Source organism: Physella acuta, unplaced genomic scaffold (genome assembly GCF_028476545.2).
Source record: "Physella acuta isolate Inbredline_101_S28 unplaced genomic scaffold, ASM2847654v3 ptg000161l, whole genome shotgun sequence".
NCBI classification, from domain to species: Eukaryota; Metazoa; Mollusca; class Gastropoda; family Physidae; genus Physella; species Physella acuta.
This window is the reverse complement of record NW_026731680.1, coordinates 13,403-31,350: the sequence shown is the minus strand read 5'-3', so window position 1 is coordinate 31,350 and position 17,948 is coordinate 13,403. Positions and strand designations below refer to the sequence as shown.

Below are 17,948 nucleotides of genomic sequence, written 5' to 3'. Positions count from 1 at the left end.
ATACAGAGTATACAGGAAGTATTGTAATCCTGCACAAAAATCGCATGAAACATTGACTTTTCAGTTTTACACCTCAGTACTTCATCATATATTCATATACAAAGTATAAAGGACTTTATCCATATACCAAAAAATAAAAAGAAAGGTTTATATTGCTTAAAAATCTACTGTACTCCCCCAACCCCCCCCCCCCCCCCCCCCCCATACTACTGCACAACAAATTTTTAAACAAGACATAATATCATAGAGATTTCCTTTATTATATACAAATGTTATACTCGTACATTTTCGACAGAGTGACGATATTTTATCAATAAATAAATTATAACCAGCAAACTAAATGCATGCATATTATGTAGCAGTAGCTTATACAGTGCTAACAACACTTTACACTATTGTAGAATGTAGGGGTTGTATTAATTATATACATTAAAACATGTATTTTAATGTTTATAACGTAACATTATAAAGAAGTTGTATGTGATTGTGCCAACAACAATGTGTATATATGTACTGACTACTAGAGCAGATTCTAGAATCATCTGCCCATAATTTTTGTACACATTACACAAGGTATTAGAGGGCATAGACAAATAAATATTTAGTAGAACACAAATAAGGTATAAGCAACAACAAAATATACCATCAAGTTTAGTTCTGCACCTTGGACAGGTGTGTTATGCTATACCGTTGATAAACTTCTAAATCAACTCTAATCCTAACATAAGCTTTTTTGTGTTGTGTTAAATGAGTGTAAAAACACTAAAATATTACTCAAAATTAAGTAAGATAATAAAGTAGATCTCCTAAATCTTAAACTGATTTTATCCTGAAAAACTTGGCAATGATTAGTAAAACCTAAAGTTCATTCATATGATATGATGATCTACATGGCAGATGAAGTAGAGTTTATCTGTTTATTCCAAACTAATGATACCATGCAGCTTTTTTTCTTCATCCAATGTTGGCTGCATGTTTTTGAGGAAACTCAATCTCAGCTGTTGCGAAATTAATGACGTAATACGTAAGAGTCTGCTCTGGTACAGTGACCCTGCTCGTCTAATTCATTAACTTATGAGCTTAAGTATCCAAAATAGGTTTCAGTTCATAATTTTATTTATTTGTTATGTGAAAATTTAGCGGCAGCTCCAGAATTTCAGCAGAAAGCAAACTCAAGCAATGCAAGCTGTAGCTAATCAATTTCTGATTCATGAATCGTTTTACTACCAGGTCAGGAGTTTGGGGATTTGTTCTTCTACCTTGTAATGAATATCATTCACAAAAGTTTTTCACACTTGGTAAGAAATGTTCTCTTCATGTAAGCTTTTTCATTCCTGGTAACGAATTTCTGATTCGTCAATCGTTTTACTACCAGCTCAGGAGTTTGGGGATTTCTGTAAGTTCTTCTACCTTGTAATGAATATCATTCACACAAGTTTTTTCACACTTGGTAAGAAATGTTTTCTTCATGTCAGCTTTTTCATTCCTGGTAACGAATTTCTGATTCGTACAGCTTAATACCTGGTAATCAAGATTAGATTGATACAAGTTCCAGAACAACTTTCAGCTAATATTTGATTCATGCAAGCTCTTTAATTTTTGCCGCAGCTCAACAAACGGTGGCCGTTCCTTGGGAGTTAAATGCCAGCAACTCTTCATCACCTCAACTATGGAAGGGTGCACAGGATGCTTGGGTTTCAGGCGCCAGCCGTCTGTGTATTTTTTCATCAGCACTTGCATTGGATTACTAGTGGATCTGGTGATGGGCAAGTACTCTTTAGGGTTTTTGCCGCTAGAGAAGGCTTCCCACATGACAGTACCAAAGGACCAGACATCTCCTTTACTGGTGAACTTGCCGTCTGAATCCAGGCACTCTGGGGGCATCCTGAAATGGGGTCAAAGTTTAGTTTTAGAAAGGTTTTATAGGGTCATTGTTTATTATTAAAAAAGGAAACTTCTTCGTTCTTAATTTTTAGTGTTGGAAGGAATCGAGCCTTATCTGCCAGAGGGTTTGAACTCGAGACTTTTTTTTTCTAATTTATCAACCATGAGCTTTTGCCGACTCGACCACGCCTCCATCACAATTAAGGATACGTGTCAACTGGTTATGCACCATTGAAGCCATTGAGTATAATTTCAGCCTGCTTTTCTTTTTGGATTTGCTTACATAGCCTTTGTCCAACCAAGAACAAACTACAAGGCAGCAGTTGTTTGATTTTTGGAGTTGTCTCTCCTAGAAGAGTGGCTGTCCCCAGCTAACGCGCCTCATCTGCCCGAGGGTTCGAACTCGAGACTTTTCCGTTTAGCAACCGTAAGCTTTTACCGACTTAACCACGCCGACCCCCTAGGAAACTTCACAAAGGAATACAGCGAAGTTTAATTTTCAAACTTACTTTTAGTATTTATTTTGTTTATAAATAACAAACAGATTAGATGTTTTAGTAAATTCATGCTAAAAAAAACACTTAATCCAAACCCAACCCTAATCCTAGCCCTCACAATAGCCCTAACTATTTTGACACTTTTTTTTTAATTAATTGTTTTCTTACAAAGCCTAAACTACAATAACAAACAGGTAAAGAATGAAAAAAATAATAAACAAATTGAAGTTTAAAATTAAAGGTAATTTTTTAAAATTTCATTTCATTTTGCACATTTAAAAACAATGCTGTATAGATAATTTACAATAAATAAAATATAGTTTTTAAAATAAATGAAGTCAAAATAATCCTACCATGCAAAGGGTAGTGCTACGGATGAATGATTCTTATAAAATTTATAATCGTCCTCCATTCGTCGAGCCAATCCAAAGTCTGAAACTTTTCCCACAATTTCCCCATTTGGTTTTTCTTCCAATAAAATATTTCTCGCTGCAAGATCTCGATGAACAATATCTTTTCCACTGAGATAAACCATTCCCTGCAAAACAGAAAAAAAAAACATTTAGAACGAAAATCTATTAAGATTAAGGTATTAATTTGAAGTTTTAAAATTATGATATCATTGTAGGTAACTCCTTTAGAGATTAAGGTACCATTGATGATACATTATTAAAAGTGTATCAATGAATGTGAATCCTTCAAAAATTAGGGTATCATTGAAAATAAATAATTTAAAGGTTTCCATCAAATAGGAATCGTTAAAAGATTAGAGATTTATTGAAAATAAGTTTTTCACAGATTAGGGAAATCCTTACAATAATGCAAGATTTTTGGAGAGTATGACATTTTTTTGTCAATAAACACAGATTTAAACAATCATGGTATTGGGTGCTTTAAAGTTATAACTGCATTTCTTTTCTTCAATAATGTTTGACCATTACCATAAGCATTTTTATTTAAACTGATACAGACTTGCCTACATATTTACAAAGCAAAAGAAAAAATATTTATAGGAAAGAGGACTTTTAAATTGAAACAAAAAATATGACCAATCTTTACATACTTTTTCTGATAAAAGTAATTTTATTGAGAATTAATAGTTTATAGTAAAAGATACTGCACTATTAATTTTTGGTTAAATTTGTTGTTTAAATCCCAATGTAGCCTATGTAAGTTGCTTTCCATAAGTATATAGCAGGTCATAAAATGTAACATTTAATACCTCAGTGACATCCAAACAAATTTTCAGAAGCTTTGCACTTTCCTGATTTTCCTTAGCATATTGACTGAGGTTTCCTTTATTCATAAACTCCATAATCAACATTATGTTATCATAACTTTTATCTGCAAAACAAAACAAAATACTCGATAAAAATTTGACAAGTTCTGCTTTTTAAATAAATGAATGTGATTAAAATTTGAAAACATAGGAGCAATAATTTTCAAATTATTTATCCTGAAGCTGTCAGCATGACAGAGAGGGAAGCATCACTAATAATTTATTTTTTTGTTATTAAAAAAAAGGAAAAAAAAAGAGTACCTATAAAATAAATGTGTATCATCCCAAAATTTTTTGACAGAAAACTTTGTTCAAACTTAAATCTAAATTTAACTTAGAACTTCACAACAACACATGCAGTGTAAAATCAAAAAACCAATTTCAAAAGAATATTAACATGTGTGATTGTATGTATGGTGTAGTATTTATATTAAAAAAAAATTACCAACATGTGTTATTGTATCTGTAGTGTAGTTCTACCAGTAAAAAAACAAAAACAAAAAATACTAACCAGACTTATCATAAGAGAAATGGAGAACTTGGACAATGTTGGGGTGCTGCAAGTCACAGGCCAGTAAAACTTCTTTCACAAAAATTGTTTCGTTGTCTTTAGAGTTCTTTGATTTTTTAAATTTTTTAATGGCCACCCTCTTCCACTGGTAGTCTTTCTCCACCTGTTGTAAGTTCCTAGTTGGTGTGCGCACTTTGCCTTCAAACACAGCTCCAAAGTAGCCCTAGTAAAAAAAAAAACATAGCTCATACAAAAATCATTAAAATAGATAAACTAAATAAAAAATTAGATATGTAAAAAATAAGTCATCAAAAATAAAAGACTCCATAAATAACAACATTTAACTAATAAATATTACTACAAAAATATTATTATTAAAACATTAGAATAGTAAAATAACTTTTTAAAAATGATTAGCATAACGATTAATTTTAAAGGCCTTTATTAAAAGACAGGCTAATAAAAATATTTTGAGGAACAAAATTAATGAACCAAATTCACTTTTTTTCTTTTAAAATTTGCAAAATTAATATGTGTTTAAAGCTTCAACATTTGAAGTACCTGGCCAAAAGGCTTTTCGTTACACTTGATGCATTTAGGGACTAGGTACATGTGGTTGGATTTGTTCATTAACATTTCCTCTAGTTCTACCTTGGTAGGCTCTTTATGTCCTGATAGAATAGATAGTTGAATTAGAGATGTAATAAATACGAGTTAATTATCAATAAGGTTCAAAATTAGATAAGTAATAAATTTGTACCATAAATGTGTAGGGCATACAAGAACACAACAAATAATTACGGGTACACTGTTTTAAAATTTGTGTCTACACATAAGTGCACATTCTTTCACACGTGATCTAAAAACAAATCAGACTAAATTGTGTAGGCCTACACTAAATTCATTTCACCCTTCTTCTTCGCTCTTAATTTTAGTGTTGGAAGAAATCCCCTCCAACACAATTAACTATATGTGTCAACTGATTATGCACCATTGAGGCCATTGGATTTGCTTCTATAGCCTTTGTCCAACCAAGAACAAACTACAAGGAAGCAGTTAGTTGATTTTGGAGTTGTCTCTCCTAGAAGAGCTTACGAGCCTTATCTTCCCCTCAAATAACTATGAAAATATCATGGATTTGCAGAAAAGCCATAACATACATTTCATCCATGAGAAAGACTAAACATGTTTTCATCTTTTCATAAGTTTAATAGTTATTCTTTTAAAGTTTATTAGATTCATCTATATTTGATGTTGACTAACCTGGCTTAGTTATTTCATCTTTGATACCTATGTCATAGATGACTTTCTTAAACTCTTCAATGTGAGTGTCTCCTTTGATCTGACCAGCTTTTTCTTTAATCCCTGAGTGAATAAAAAAATATACAATAAATGTTAAGCTTACAAAACATGCTAATTAATAAAGTAACAGTATATTTTGTTTTCAAATGTTTAATTTTGTTAAAATTGATCCATATTTTTTATAAACCACACATCTAATTGTAACACAGTTCTGTTTTCTTGTATAAATCTCAACAGCTCTATACTGACAGCTTGACCTGATGCATGTTTATTTTAAACACATCTAAATTTTATACTTAACAGCTCAAACACCTCGCACCATATAACAAAGATATTAAAACACTCAGTAAATTATAACCTATAGAAACAACTCCCTGAATGTTATTAAAACTGCTAACTAAATCTCTTAAATTTGACACACATGGTTTGAAAATGTTTTACTATTTAAAAAGTTGGAAGAAAATAAAGCATCTATAGTCTATTGCAGGGGTCTCCAAACTTTTCAGTCCGAGGGCCGAATTAACTATCAATTTTCAGTTCGGGGGCCAGCTTTTTCCAGGCATGTCTTTGATTTTTCTGCGCTAAGATCCTCAGCCATCACCAAAAAACGTTTTTTTTCCGTGGACAAAAAGATCTCCGCGGGCCGGATGAGAGGACCTTGGCGGGCCGAATGCAGCCCGCGGGCCGTAGTTTGGAGACCCCTGGTCTATCGTATTAGGGAACTGTTTATATTGTGAATGAAACAGTATTTACCATTAAAGGTTTGAAGAAGGTAATTTGTTGTAGGTCTATCAATGGGCTCAGGGGACCAGCACTTCATGATGACATTATCCCACACTTCCTCCAGAACTTCTCTAGCTTGGGGCACTAAAGAGTTATCCACATCATCAACATCTGTCAGGATTGGTGGCTTGGGGAGGTAACTGTGTTCATTGAAGTAATCCAACAGCTGTAAGTAGCAAAATGGCTATTTAAAATATGTAATACTTGATGTTGATATATATCTATTTTATCATATTATGTAGAAAACACATCAAATAAATCCGAGTTATTCCCCACTATTGTATGGATTTTTAATCTCAATTAATCATTAGAAAAATTAAATCATTATTTTTGTGTATTGTAAATATAATTTGAAAAACATTTTTAAAGCATTCATTAAATGAAAAATGCATTAAAGTTAAATGGCTTAGGTTAAAAGGTTTACAATTTAAAATGCAAATGTAAAATTATAACTTTGTTCTAATAATGTTGTTTGATTCCTTTCTCACAAAGAAGGGCAGACATATTTATGTTTAAAGAAGGGCTAACACATTAAGAAGGGCAAGCTCATGTTAAAGAAGGGCCAGTAGGGGGAATATAAATAAAGCTCTCTACCTTTTCAGGGCCTCCCAGTTTTAAAATCTCGTGGAACTGATCCGACCTGTACAGAACCTCACACAACACTGTCCCAATGGAGTAACACTCAGACTCGTATGTGATCGCACTGTAGTTGCCACGCCTCTCGGGGGACAGCCAGGGTAGTCTACAGGAGAGGAGGAGAAATTTCACCATAAACAATTAGCACACAAACACAAAAAGTCATTTGAAATAACATAGTGTGCTACATGCAGGCTCTGAAAATCAAATAGTTTTAAATCATGGGATAATAAAACTGGCAGTAAGGTGTTTATTGCTTTATGTTTAATTACTTTTTTTTGTTTAAATTGTGTGTTCACAGTTAAAAAAAAACATTAACATTTGCAGATTTATTTAAGAAAAGATTAAAGACTTAATTTGCATATTATACATTAATATAACATTGATGCCAAATAGTAACTGTGTATGTCATATGTATAATATTTGTATACAAACAAAAAAGTACTACAGTTTAATAAATGAATTAGTAGTAGAGATGTAATTAGATTAGTGCTAAATATAAAATATTTCTTTATTTATTTCATATTTTAAGGGTTGTAAAATGAGCTTACCTTTCATCATTGTCTTGTTTGCATTTTTGAGGATTTTTGTTGAGGTATGATGAGATCCCAGAGTCTCCCAGTTTGATCACAATATCAGAATTTTCAGTTCCAAAAACCATAAACCTCCTCAACCTCAAACATCCATGGAACAGTTTGTTGTTTGATGCCTAATTGAAGAGTTACATTATTTAATATGATTCCTAATTGAAGAATTACATTATTTAATATGATTTCTAATGGAAGAGTTACATTATTTAATATGATTGCTAAGTAAAGAGTTACATAATTTAATATTGTCAACAATTATTGATTTCTGTAAAGAGTTTATTCCAAAAAAAAAGTATCTAACCCTACAGAAAAGAAAATAATCTATTGTTAAACCCTGCTAGCTTTATATAGTTGTTTATAATTAAATTGGAAAAAAAAAAATTTGATAAAAACATTATTTCAATTGTATTTATATTTTCTGAAGTTAAAATGCTATAAAAACAGTTTAACCCTATCAATAATTTGTGCCTTTAATTTAAAACTTTTACAGTATCATTTCTAAATTTCAGGTTATTTTAACCTCATTCACCTCCCCCCCCCCAACAAAATATATTTAAAAACAAAATATATCTAATGAAGAGAAAGACTGTATCCACATAGGAAAACAACGTACAAAAATAAAGGAGAAAATCTTCACAATCTGGCTCATAATGTCCACTTTCTGCGCCACTGTCTGAGGCTGCTGGCATATGTAGGTCAAAAGGTCATGTTGGGGGGCGTACTCCATGAGAACACACAGCTTCTTTTCCCACACCGAGCCGTAGAATTTGAGGAATTTTTCAGGATGTAGCTTGTTTAGCTTGTGGATTACACCAATTGATTCTCGAAATGACTGAAAGAAAAGAGGATATTGGTAAGACTGATGTGGCAATGAAGTATTGGTTGTTTATCTTTTGCTGGTACCACTGTTAAAAAATGGATTAGGGTTAAGCCAAGATTAAAGTTAAGGTTTAGGCACAAGACAGTCAACCACTAAAATAGAGCAGCGATGTAAAAAATAATAATATGGGGAACTAGCTAAAAAAAGCTAAGACAGTGACCCAAAAAATAGCGTTACTTTTTAGAAGGGTAGGGAACAAAGAGTAGAAAAATGATGTGTTAGAAATAAGGGTAGACAACAAAGAGTAGAAAAATGATGTGTTAAAAATAAGGGTAGACAACAAAGAGGAAAAAATGTTGTGTCACATAGATGGGCAGACAACAAATAATAGAAGAATGTTGTGTCACATATTTAAAGGTAGATAACTTATGGCAGAAAATGAGTAGAAAACTAAGGGCAGACAAACCTCAGCAATCTTTCCATTTTCTGTTTGTAGCTCAACCAGCATCATCTTTTGTCCCTTTAAGGTTACTGAGTACTTTTTGACTAGTGGGTTTTTGTCTGGAAAATTAAAAAGAAAATCTTACATTCTACTGAAACAAAGCAACATGTTTAATTATTTTTTTTTGCTACAGTTAATGTTTACATAAAGTTCTACAGTTATGGGTTGTTTTTTTTATCTCATTAACTCTCTCTGGTCTCAATAATTGTCATTAGTTTCATCAATGGTCTCAATTGTATGTGGTTTTATCAATGGTCTCAATCGCATGTGGTTTCATCAATGGTCTCAATTGTATGTGCTTTCAGCTATGGTCTTTATTGTATGTGGTTTCAGCTATGGTCTCAATTGTGTTGGTTTCATCAATGGTCTCAAGTCTGTCTTTAGTTTCATCGATGGTCTCAGTTATCTGTGGTCTCAATTGTCTCAATTGTCTTTGGTCTAAATAATAATGTATTGTCTCTCAAAAGTTTAAATAGTGTTTGGACTCATCTACAATCTTCACATTATTAGTCAACAGAAAGTGGGGTTTTATTTTATTCCTATGCTAATGTAACACTTTTTTTTATTTTAACAAGTTTGTTACAGTAACTATGTCAAATTAAAACAAATCACATACTGTGCACATTACTTCAGACTATTTGATGTACTTTTCTTTCTTCCTTGTTAAGAGTAAGCACTTTTTTAAAAACCAAGTTGCACTTTAAATATTTATTCTTTAATTTGTCTCGCTTTTAAAAAGAGAATTTTTTTCCCCACTAACTGAATTAAATATTGACTCAAGAAATACTACTTCCTTTAAAAGAATTATTGTTCTCTATCATTCATCACCAAAATAGAGAAGTGTGCATAATTCTGTTTGATTTCCATCACCCTCCTTTTTCCATAACCATTTTTTCTTTTTTTTCCTTGTTTAATTTAAAATATGCTAATTTTTTTTTTTATTAGCCTAACTTAAATAGTAGTCTCCCCTTAATTCTTCAGCATTCGTATTTACACAGTTTATGTTAATGAGGGCCAACAAGTCACATTATTTACCTTGTATAGGTGTTTTATCTGTTAGATCTTCACGCAGGTAAATCCCTGGATCACTGTTGGCCATGCTTCGGTCGTCTGAGTCTTCTATTGTGTACGGTTGAATAAAATCCACGTGAAAGATTTTGTCAAGCTCTGCCACTGAAGTATCTAATATTTCACAGGAAAATGGGACAATTAAATTAACATCTCTATTTTGTTGATTGAATTTTTTTAAAATAAAAAGACCAAAAAAACAATCTAACATTGAATAAGAGAAAAAATTAACTGTAATAGAAAATCAATTATATGTCTTGCATATAGATAGAGAAAATATTACTTTAAAAAAGTTTTAATTAACACAAAAGATAAGTAAAATACTTGAACAATAGTGTTTAAATAAGTTAATTAATTTGAAATATTAAACAATATTAAGGCAATAAAATGAATACAATGTATAATTAAGTTAGCAAGCTTGTAATAAATTAAGGATATAAAATAATATTTAACTAAGAAAAAAATCTACTATATGGGTTAACTAGTTGTAATAAAATACCTACGATGCCTAGGGTGTTCTTGGAATCCAAACTTCTCTCTTAAGTGCTTGATCAGCTCGCTAGAAGTTCCAAAAGTAAAGGACGTGGTACGGTCAGACAGATACAGCCTTTTCTCACAGTTCATCTCTATAATAAAACTCTCAAACGTTGGGGTCTTTTCAGTTGTTTTGTATTTTTTCACCATAACAACATACTGCCCAAAGTGACTCAGACTTTCATGGATGAGAAACCTGTTGCTATGGTGATCACCTGGACTCTTTGGCTTCTCCAGATATTTCCTAGCGGTTGTTTCTCTATATAGGAAAAAATGTAATGAAGGAAATTGAATTGTTTCTTTTTATTTAATTGTAAAAGTAAAGTATGGTTTCCTTTTTAAACCTGACTGTCCATGGGGCAAGTGAAGTAGAGTGCACCTGTTTCTGTGACCTCAATATATGAATGGGATAGTGTGGTCAGCACCATGCCCAGCCACCTTTACTTCACTAACGTGAGTTAGGTACTCATCAGAGCTGGGTGGACTCAGGGATGTTCTAAGGATTTGAACTTGAGACTTTTGGTTTAGCAGACTACTTGTAAGTATGCTTAAATGTTGAATATGATAAACAACAAAAACTTTGAATGAAAAAAGAATTTTTTTTAATTTTAAAAAAGTTGGCCAGCCAATCTTTTTAGCTCCATTTATACAGGCAGGTTTGTGTAATTATTTAGCATACTTTTTAAGTACTCTAACTTATGACTTTCACAGATACAAATTTTCACTAAAGTTATATATATTTTATTTATGGGTGTATCGCATTTTTTAAAAGAATCTTAATGCCCAGATACTTCACATTGAAATAATTCGTTATAGTAATACTCTAGAGGCAGTGAAAATTAATATATAAGTTTTTTTAGAATCTTACTTTAAAGGTCCAAAGCTGTGCAACTCAGTGCTAAGTTTACTCTCTGCTGTTTGTAGTTCACTAATTAGGACATGGTCGTAACGAACATAGAGGTTGTAGAACCCCTGAATCAGGGTGATAAGAGACTCTGCTGCTCCCTCCTCTGTCAAGCGCAAACGCTGGATAAAATATGTTGTCTTGTTAGCACACATACTACAAAAGCATAAACATACACAAGGTGATATACTCAAATGGTTATACACAGAAACACTGGTTCTTATCTTTGGTTGGTTGAATTTAAGTTTTTATATTAGGTAAAGAGTAAGGTTAGAATTATTTTAGAAATTATTATTTTAAACTGAACATTAAAGTACCAATTTATTTTGGTAACATATTTCCAAACATATGACGAACTTGAAAAAATGCTATGATGTTCTGTAAATCTATGCTTAATGTTAATAAACAGAAAGTAGAAATTTTCTTACCCGAGGAGGCTCGTTTTTTAACTCAATCAAAATTTCCCAACACTTTAACTTGAGGTTTTTAGGGCGAATAAGTTTTATGTTGAGAATTTCTGATAAAAGGAACTGTAACTCCTACTCATAAAGGGAAATAATGAATTATTTTTTTTAGTGCTGGTATATAAAACATAAAATGTCTTATTAATTACTTTAATATTCACTCAATCACACACTACAAGAAAATGTATGGGATTAGTTAAATAGTTTGCAATTTCTTACCTCTCCATAATAAAGAGCAGGTTGATGATTTTCAAACAGATGAAAACAAACTGTCACTATGTCTTCTTTGTTATATTTGTTTAAAGCTGTTGCCTCATATTGTTCGAAACAAAGGCTTGACGTGATTTCGAAAACAGTGGATAAAAAGAAATACTTCCAAGAACCAAGGCTATTGTTCGAAGATTTCCATTTTTTTATTCCTTTCTTGAGACTTACAGTTATGTAGTAGTGATCAATGAGAAATGTTGAAATTAAACGAGAACTAACAGACTTGGAACACTTTGAGCTAATGTTTAAGAAATTGAAACTCCTTCCCCTGAAGTTATGATTGACCCTGACAGTATTGTCATATGGAAGTTGACTAGGTGTTAATAAAGCAACCGTCAACAGCTGAAATAGTTTTCTATCCTCAAACTTACGGTTGTCAGCTAAATTTCCATGTAGAAAGTCATCCAAAATTTGAAGAAACAAGTATTCACTCATGATATTTGCATTTTTGCTAAAATATTCACTTTTCAGTTGAGGCCAATACCGCACTTTAAACTTGTATATTCTATCTTTATCTGATGATTTCTCAAAAGTATGCGTCGAAGCAAGCCACAAGTTTTCTTCTGGGGCTTTTACTAATCCAAACACAGGAAAATATAAAGGAAAATTCATCTGTTCATTTGGTTTTAGAATTTTATCACTAACATGGTACATGCACTGGAGAATTACTGCCTGGCATGTCACGGGTTCATCTGAGTTGGTGCTTACAAGTAGAGGTGGGATATCCTTGTGAACAAATGTAACTTTTATCATTTCTTTGTCACTGGAAGGTGGTGGTTCTGAAGGTTCCATCTTTAGCAAAAGTTTTTTTTTAAGAGGATCTGGCATTGCTGGGATCATGTAAACACATTTACTGTACACTAGGAACTTTATTCTTGATGGCTGGGAACCTCCTAAGCGATTCGCTCAGAACATTCGCCTGTTTTTATAAAAGTAAATTTTAAATTGTTGGATGACTACAGACTACAGTTCACTACAGCGATATTAAATTTAATCACATTTTTATTTTTTAAAAAACTAGCAGAATCAAAGGTATACAATACTTTTTCAGTTTACCAGATGAATAAAAATTAATTTATTAATTTGTAGGCCTAGGCCTAATCATTATTTTTTTTTTAATGTTTAAGTCTTTAAGTGTAGCCTAAGTAGATCTAGTAAGTAGATCTAGATCTAGATTAGATCTAGATCTAGGCCTGGATTCTAGATCTAGAATCTAGATCTAAATAAAATAAAGTAAAATAAAAATAAACGTAGGCTGAATCTCCTAGCTAGAGTTAGATAGTTATTGTTCTAGATCTTGATTCTAGATCTAGATCTAGAATAAAATAATTTATCTACAACACAAACTCGGGACTGCCTTGTCGAGTTGTTAATATTAATTATTAATTTATAGGCCTAGGCCTAATTAATGTAATTATAGGCTAATATATAAAATACAGATCTACTTTACTTACCAACTAGAACCAGAATCTAGATCTAGAGATCTAGATAATATTATGTACTATGTAGCAGTCGTACTTAATACCTACCATATTCGTTATCTTTTTATGTAAACTAAACAGCTGAGAATCGAGTAGTTAAAAATATAACTTGGAGAACTAGCCCTAATTTTTCTCAGTGTTTGAACAGTGGCAATATTTTTTATCCAGTGTAATGTAGACTACGCCTGCCTGACTAAATTTGAAAGTTTAGTTTACAAATTACAAACTCCCTCATCAAAAAATCATTTAAAACTAAACTGCTCGAAAGTTTACTTGAGTAAAATACCAATATATACCCCCCAACCACAACACTGCCTGATACTAATTTTTTTTTTTCGCGTAAAATGAAAGTAACGCACTGACCTAATTTTTGCGATTTTTTTTACCGCTGTTTCCCGGGAAATTGTGTTTTCCCGGAAAAGGGCGTTGAGTAGGCCCATGATGTTTTCATATTTTTTTTTAAAAGAAATTGCCGTTTGCAGTATAAGCCTTAGAAGAGAGTTACACAAATTGACATCAGGCCTGCATATGCTTTTTCAGGGAGCCACATTTGAAGTTGTTTTTAATCATGATAGTCAGGAAACTATATTAAAGCAAATATAGTACACGTTTACGTGTTGCTAATGTGTAGGCTAACAAACAAGGGATTGTTCACATATTGTAACAAACGAGGTAGGGGTGGTTTATCATTGTGTTGCATTCCGTTATAATAATATGACTATAAATAAACACAAGGTTCTGTCTCTGTGGTTTTTACTTTTGAATATGCAGAAATCCAGCTTCTTTAAAATGATGAGATTTTATTTTATTTATTTATTTTTCTTCTTTTTTTATTTACTTCTGTATTTATTTATTTTTTTACAAATCACAACAAAAAATGTTATAGTACGAATAGTCTACAGAATTGAGAGTGGGGGAGCGGAGGAGTTCCTCGAAATGTAATACAATATGAGCAGTGTTTCTTTCAGACTTTTCTCAGGGGGGGGGACAAAATATTCCGGGAGGGGGGGGGGGTAACACTGGTAAAAGTATATTTTCATTCGGATGAGGAGGGGGGGGGGCGGTAGAAAACTGGAAGAAACTCTGAATATGAGGATCGTAATAATGTTTTAAGTGCCAGAACACCATGAAGTAGTATGAAGGTTGTTAATAAAAAATACTATGAGCCAGGTGGATGCAAGTGTTTGTGTTGTATGCTCATAACATGTGCACATCGTTAAACACATCGTTCAATGCAGACTAACATTGCCCTATAATGGCGGGAGAGGGGAGACAATCCAAAAAACATTGAATAATAGCTCGTTTTAAAGGGATGTGGGAAGTGGTCGTTAAATACATGACAATACCCAACAGTAAAGTGGGGTGTCATTCTGTGCTCAGTGATGACACCACTCATCGGAGAGGCTGAGGAGGTGACAACAGGAGTCACAACACCGTTGACGGACGGCTTAAGTGACGTCATGGGTGAGCCCGTGAGTACCCACTCAGGCAGGCGACAGCGGCTCATGAGCCAGAAAATACCGACCCGATGTTGTGAGTGACGTCAACGTACTGAATAAAACTTTGATGGTGAGCCCAGTGGCGTAGCGATGTCGGGCGTCACCCGGTGCGGCACTTAATGGTGTCCCCCCCCCCCCCTTCCAGAGGCGTAGCGACCCTTCCCAGGGACAAACTTTCAAATTTTCGATTTGCAACCCCCCCCTTTCAAATTTTTCTCCACATAATTTGCTATTTCTTTGCCTTGGTGTCACCCCCCTAAATGGTGTCACCCGGTGCGGTCCGCACCCCCCGCCCCCCCCCCCCCTCGCTACGCCTCTGGGTGAGCCGTCTAATTGTAAAGCCTATCCTTGACTTAGTCGTCTAAATCAGGATATTTCTTTCAAAACACTTAGCTAAGTAGTCCAACTCATTCACTCATATGAAGACTACATATTTGTGTTAAGAGGCGAGGCGTTACGTCTAGTCTAGGCCTGTTCATGAGTTATAAAATATTGAATATTTGTTACTTTTAACCTTAAACCTAATATTGGTGATTTGTCTTATCTAGATTATTGGTTTTAAATCAAAGTTATAGGCCTTTGTGTATCAACTTATTCAATAAATTATTGTTTATGTAGTGAGCCAACACTATTTTTTTTATCTGAAGATGCCTGGGTTAATTAAATGTGTTAAAACATTTTAAAATTGGCTTAGATCTAGACGCTTTTTAAAAAGCAAGGTGAATGCTTACATTTCCGTGTTTCTACATTTATTTATTTTATTTATTTTTTTTTACATTAAAAAGAGCATACTGATCTCCGTATAGCCCCAGTTCCTACCCACAGTACAAGAACAGAAAATCAGTAATTACTAATCAGTATACATTTCACACAACGCGAGGGTTCGATATCATTGTTTGCTGATTGCAGTGGCGTAGCGAGGTCGGGTGTCACCCGGTGCGGCACTTAATGGTGTCACACCCCCCCCCTCCCCAGAGGCATAGAGAACCTTCCCAGGGACGAACTTTCAAATTTTCGATTTGCACCCCCCCCCCTCAAACTTTCGATTTGCACCCCCCTCAAGTTTTCGATTTGCACCCCCCCCCTCGAGTTTTTCTCTATATATTTTGCTATTTTTTGCCTTGGTGTCACCCCCCTAAATGGTGTCACCCGGTGCGGTCCGCCCCCCCCCCCCCCCTCGCTACGCTCCTGGCTGATTGTATACCACCTTGCCAAGTTTTAGTCTAAAAACACTGGTTGAATGTCAATAGTAGTTCTAGTTTCTATGTGGTGTACACATTTTAAAGAAACATAAATATATTCTGTCTAACGCTGTGTTGTAGTGTACAGCGACGTACGGCGAATGCAAACTTTCCGAGGAAATTGAACGCGCGACCTAGATCTAGTTATAGATCTATTTTATACTTCCCGAGGCGAGCGAGAAGTGAATGTACACAATGGAAATTTCCGAGAAATTCTTCTCGCGATAATATCAAGATAATCAACGGGTATTGATTTAAACGGTCTAATTCAAGTGCAATGGTTCATTAATTATTATTATCGGGGAATTTTTTAAGGAAATTTTAAGGAACTTAACAAAGAAGTGGTTACTAAGTTTAAAACAAGTGCTTTTTTCAATAGGTGTTGTTTTTGTTTTTTTGGAAAAATCTTATCGGTAGGCCAATATTTTTAAACATTTTTTTTTAAATTATTATTTATTTGTAACCACATCTTATAAAAAACGTTTTACTAATCGTGTCAAATCTTGTATTGTCATATACATCACAATTCTATGCCTTATAAGTTAACCTAATATTTTAGACTTAATAATTTATTTAATACGTAGTGCGCTTACAACTGATGTAAATAATATTTTCAAATGCCTAACTGATTATTTAATTGTCAGAGAAACTGAATTCCTTAAAAATTAAGGATAAAGTAATTAGATATGGATATGAGCGTAACTAATATTTGACACTTTTAATTAATGCTAAAGTAAAATTACCTGATGCTACGCACGCTACTTATATGCTTGTCGTTGTTTATTTACTACACTGCTGCTAGGAATGTTACAGAAAAATAGTCTGCCACGGAGGAGCGTGTGTCTCATATGCAAACTTAACACTAATGAGACACCCCTTCTTACATTAGTAACTACTGATTATAGTTTGATTTAGAGTTAGCCTAAAGAAGGTAGAACCCAGAAGTTTCCGCAAACTGGAATACCATTTTCGATTTTCATATCATTGCTCAATTTCATTTTTCGTTTTGAGTTTCACAATTCGTTCACGAACTTTCCAAATCGACGTTTCTCAATACAGGACATTGTTGTAGAAGTTATTACAGTGAAACAAAACAAACGTGCTAAATATTTTTACACTACTTCTAGACTTGTTTTACTTGATACGTTGGAGGAAGTTAAAAAAACGGTGTACGATTGGGCTAATGTTTACTTTCGATATGTGTTGGAGAACTAACTTATCTTGGCTTTGAAAAAGAAATGGGGTGGGGGTATGATTTGACCGATATTTACTTTCGATATATGTTGGAGAACTGATTTTGAAGAACTGATCTTGGCTTTGAAAAAGAAATGGGGTGGGGGTATGATTTGACCGATATTTACTTTCGATATATGTTGGAGAACTGATTTTGAAGAACTGATCTTGGCTTTGAAAAAGAAATGGGGTAGCGGTATGGTTTGACTGATATTTACTTTCGGTATATGTTGGAGAACTGATTTTGAAGAACTGATCTTGGCTTTGAAAAAGAAATGGGGGTGGGGGTATGGTTTGACTGATATTTACTTTCGATATATGTTGGAGAACTGATTTTGAAGAACTGATCTTGGCTTTGAAAAAGAAATGGGGTAGCGGTATGGTTTGACTGATATTTACTTTCGGTATATGTTGGAGAACTGATTTTGAAGAACTGATCTTGGCTTTGAAAAA

General features: G+C 33.4%; 1 protein-coding gene across 3 annotated transcripts; it reads right to left on the bottom strand.

The window, feature by feature from the left end:
- Positions 1 to 285: 285 nt before the first annotated feature.
- LOC131935843 (uncharacterized) lies at positions 286 to 17,025 on the bottom strand. 3 transcript variants are annotated; one of them, XR_009385988.1, is made up of 18 exons: positions 13,496 to 13,845; positions 11,994 to 12,960; positions 11,739 to 11,849; positions 11,275 to 11,432; positions 10,376 to 10,665; positions 9,840 to 9,986; positions 8,769 to 8,863; positions 8,096 to 8,314; positions 7,444 to 7,601; positions 6,851 to 6,998; positions 6,227 to 6,422; positions 5,435 to 5,536; positions 4,733 to 4,842; positions 4,172 to 4,394; positions 3,604 to 3,725; positions 2,735 to 2,919; positions 1,411 to 1,885; positions 286 to 1,259 (listed from the first exon to the last, which is right to left on the bottom strand). XR_009385988.1 is itself a non-coding variant. In XM_059292541.1 (17 exons), the coding sequence occupies exons 2-17, from the start codon at positions 12,879 to 12,881 to the stop codon at positions 1,564 to 1,566; spliced, it is 3,474 nt and encodes a 1,157-aa protein (XP_059148524.1). In that variant the 5' UTR covers positions 12,882 to 12,960; positions 17,006 to 17,025; the 3' UTR covers positions 286 to 1,563. The 3 variants fall into 3 exon arrangements, 2 of the variants coding, with proteins under 2 accessions (XP_059148524.1, XP_059148522.1); XM_059292541.1 differs by lacking the exon at positions 13,496 to 13,845 and adding an exon at positions 17,006 to 17,025 and having other exon boundaries at positions 286 to 1,885; XM_059292539.1 differs by having other exon boundaries at positions 286 to 1,885.
- Positions 17,026 to 17,948: the final 923 nt, after the last annotated feature.

What these genes read in the sequence shown, in the direction of transcription:
- LOC131935843 (XM_059292541.1), bottom strand. Translation starts at nt 12,881, where the DNA reads ATGATCCCAGCAATGCCAGATCCTCTTAAAAAAAAACTTTTGCTAAAG. An exon ending in AGATGAAATAACTAAGCCAG is followed by an intron (nt 4,843 to 5,434) that starts GTTAGTCAACAT and finishes CTATTCTATCAG; the next exon opens with GACATAAAGAGCCTACCAAG. An exon ending in TTTCTCTTATGATAAGTCTG is followed by an intron (nt 3,726 to 4,171) that starts GTTAGTATTTTT and finishes TTTGTTTTGCAG; the next exon opens with ATAAAAGTTATGATAACATA.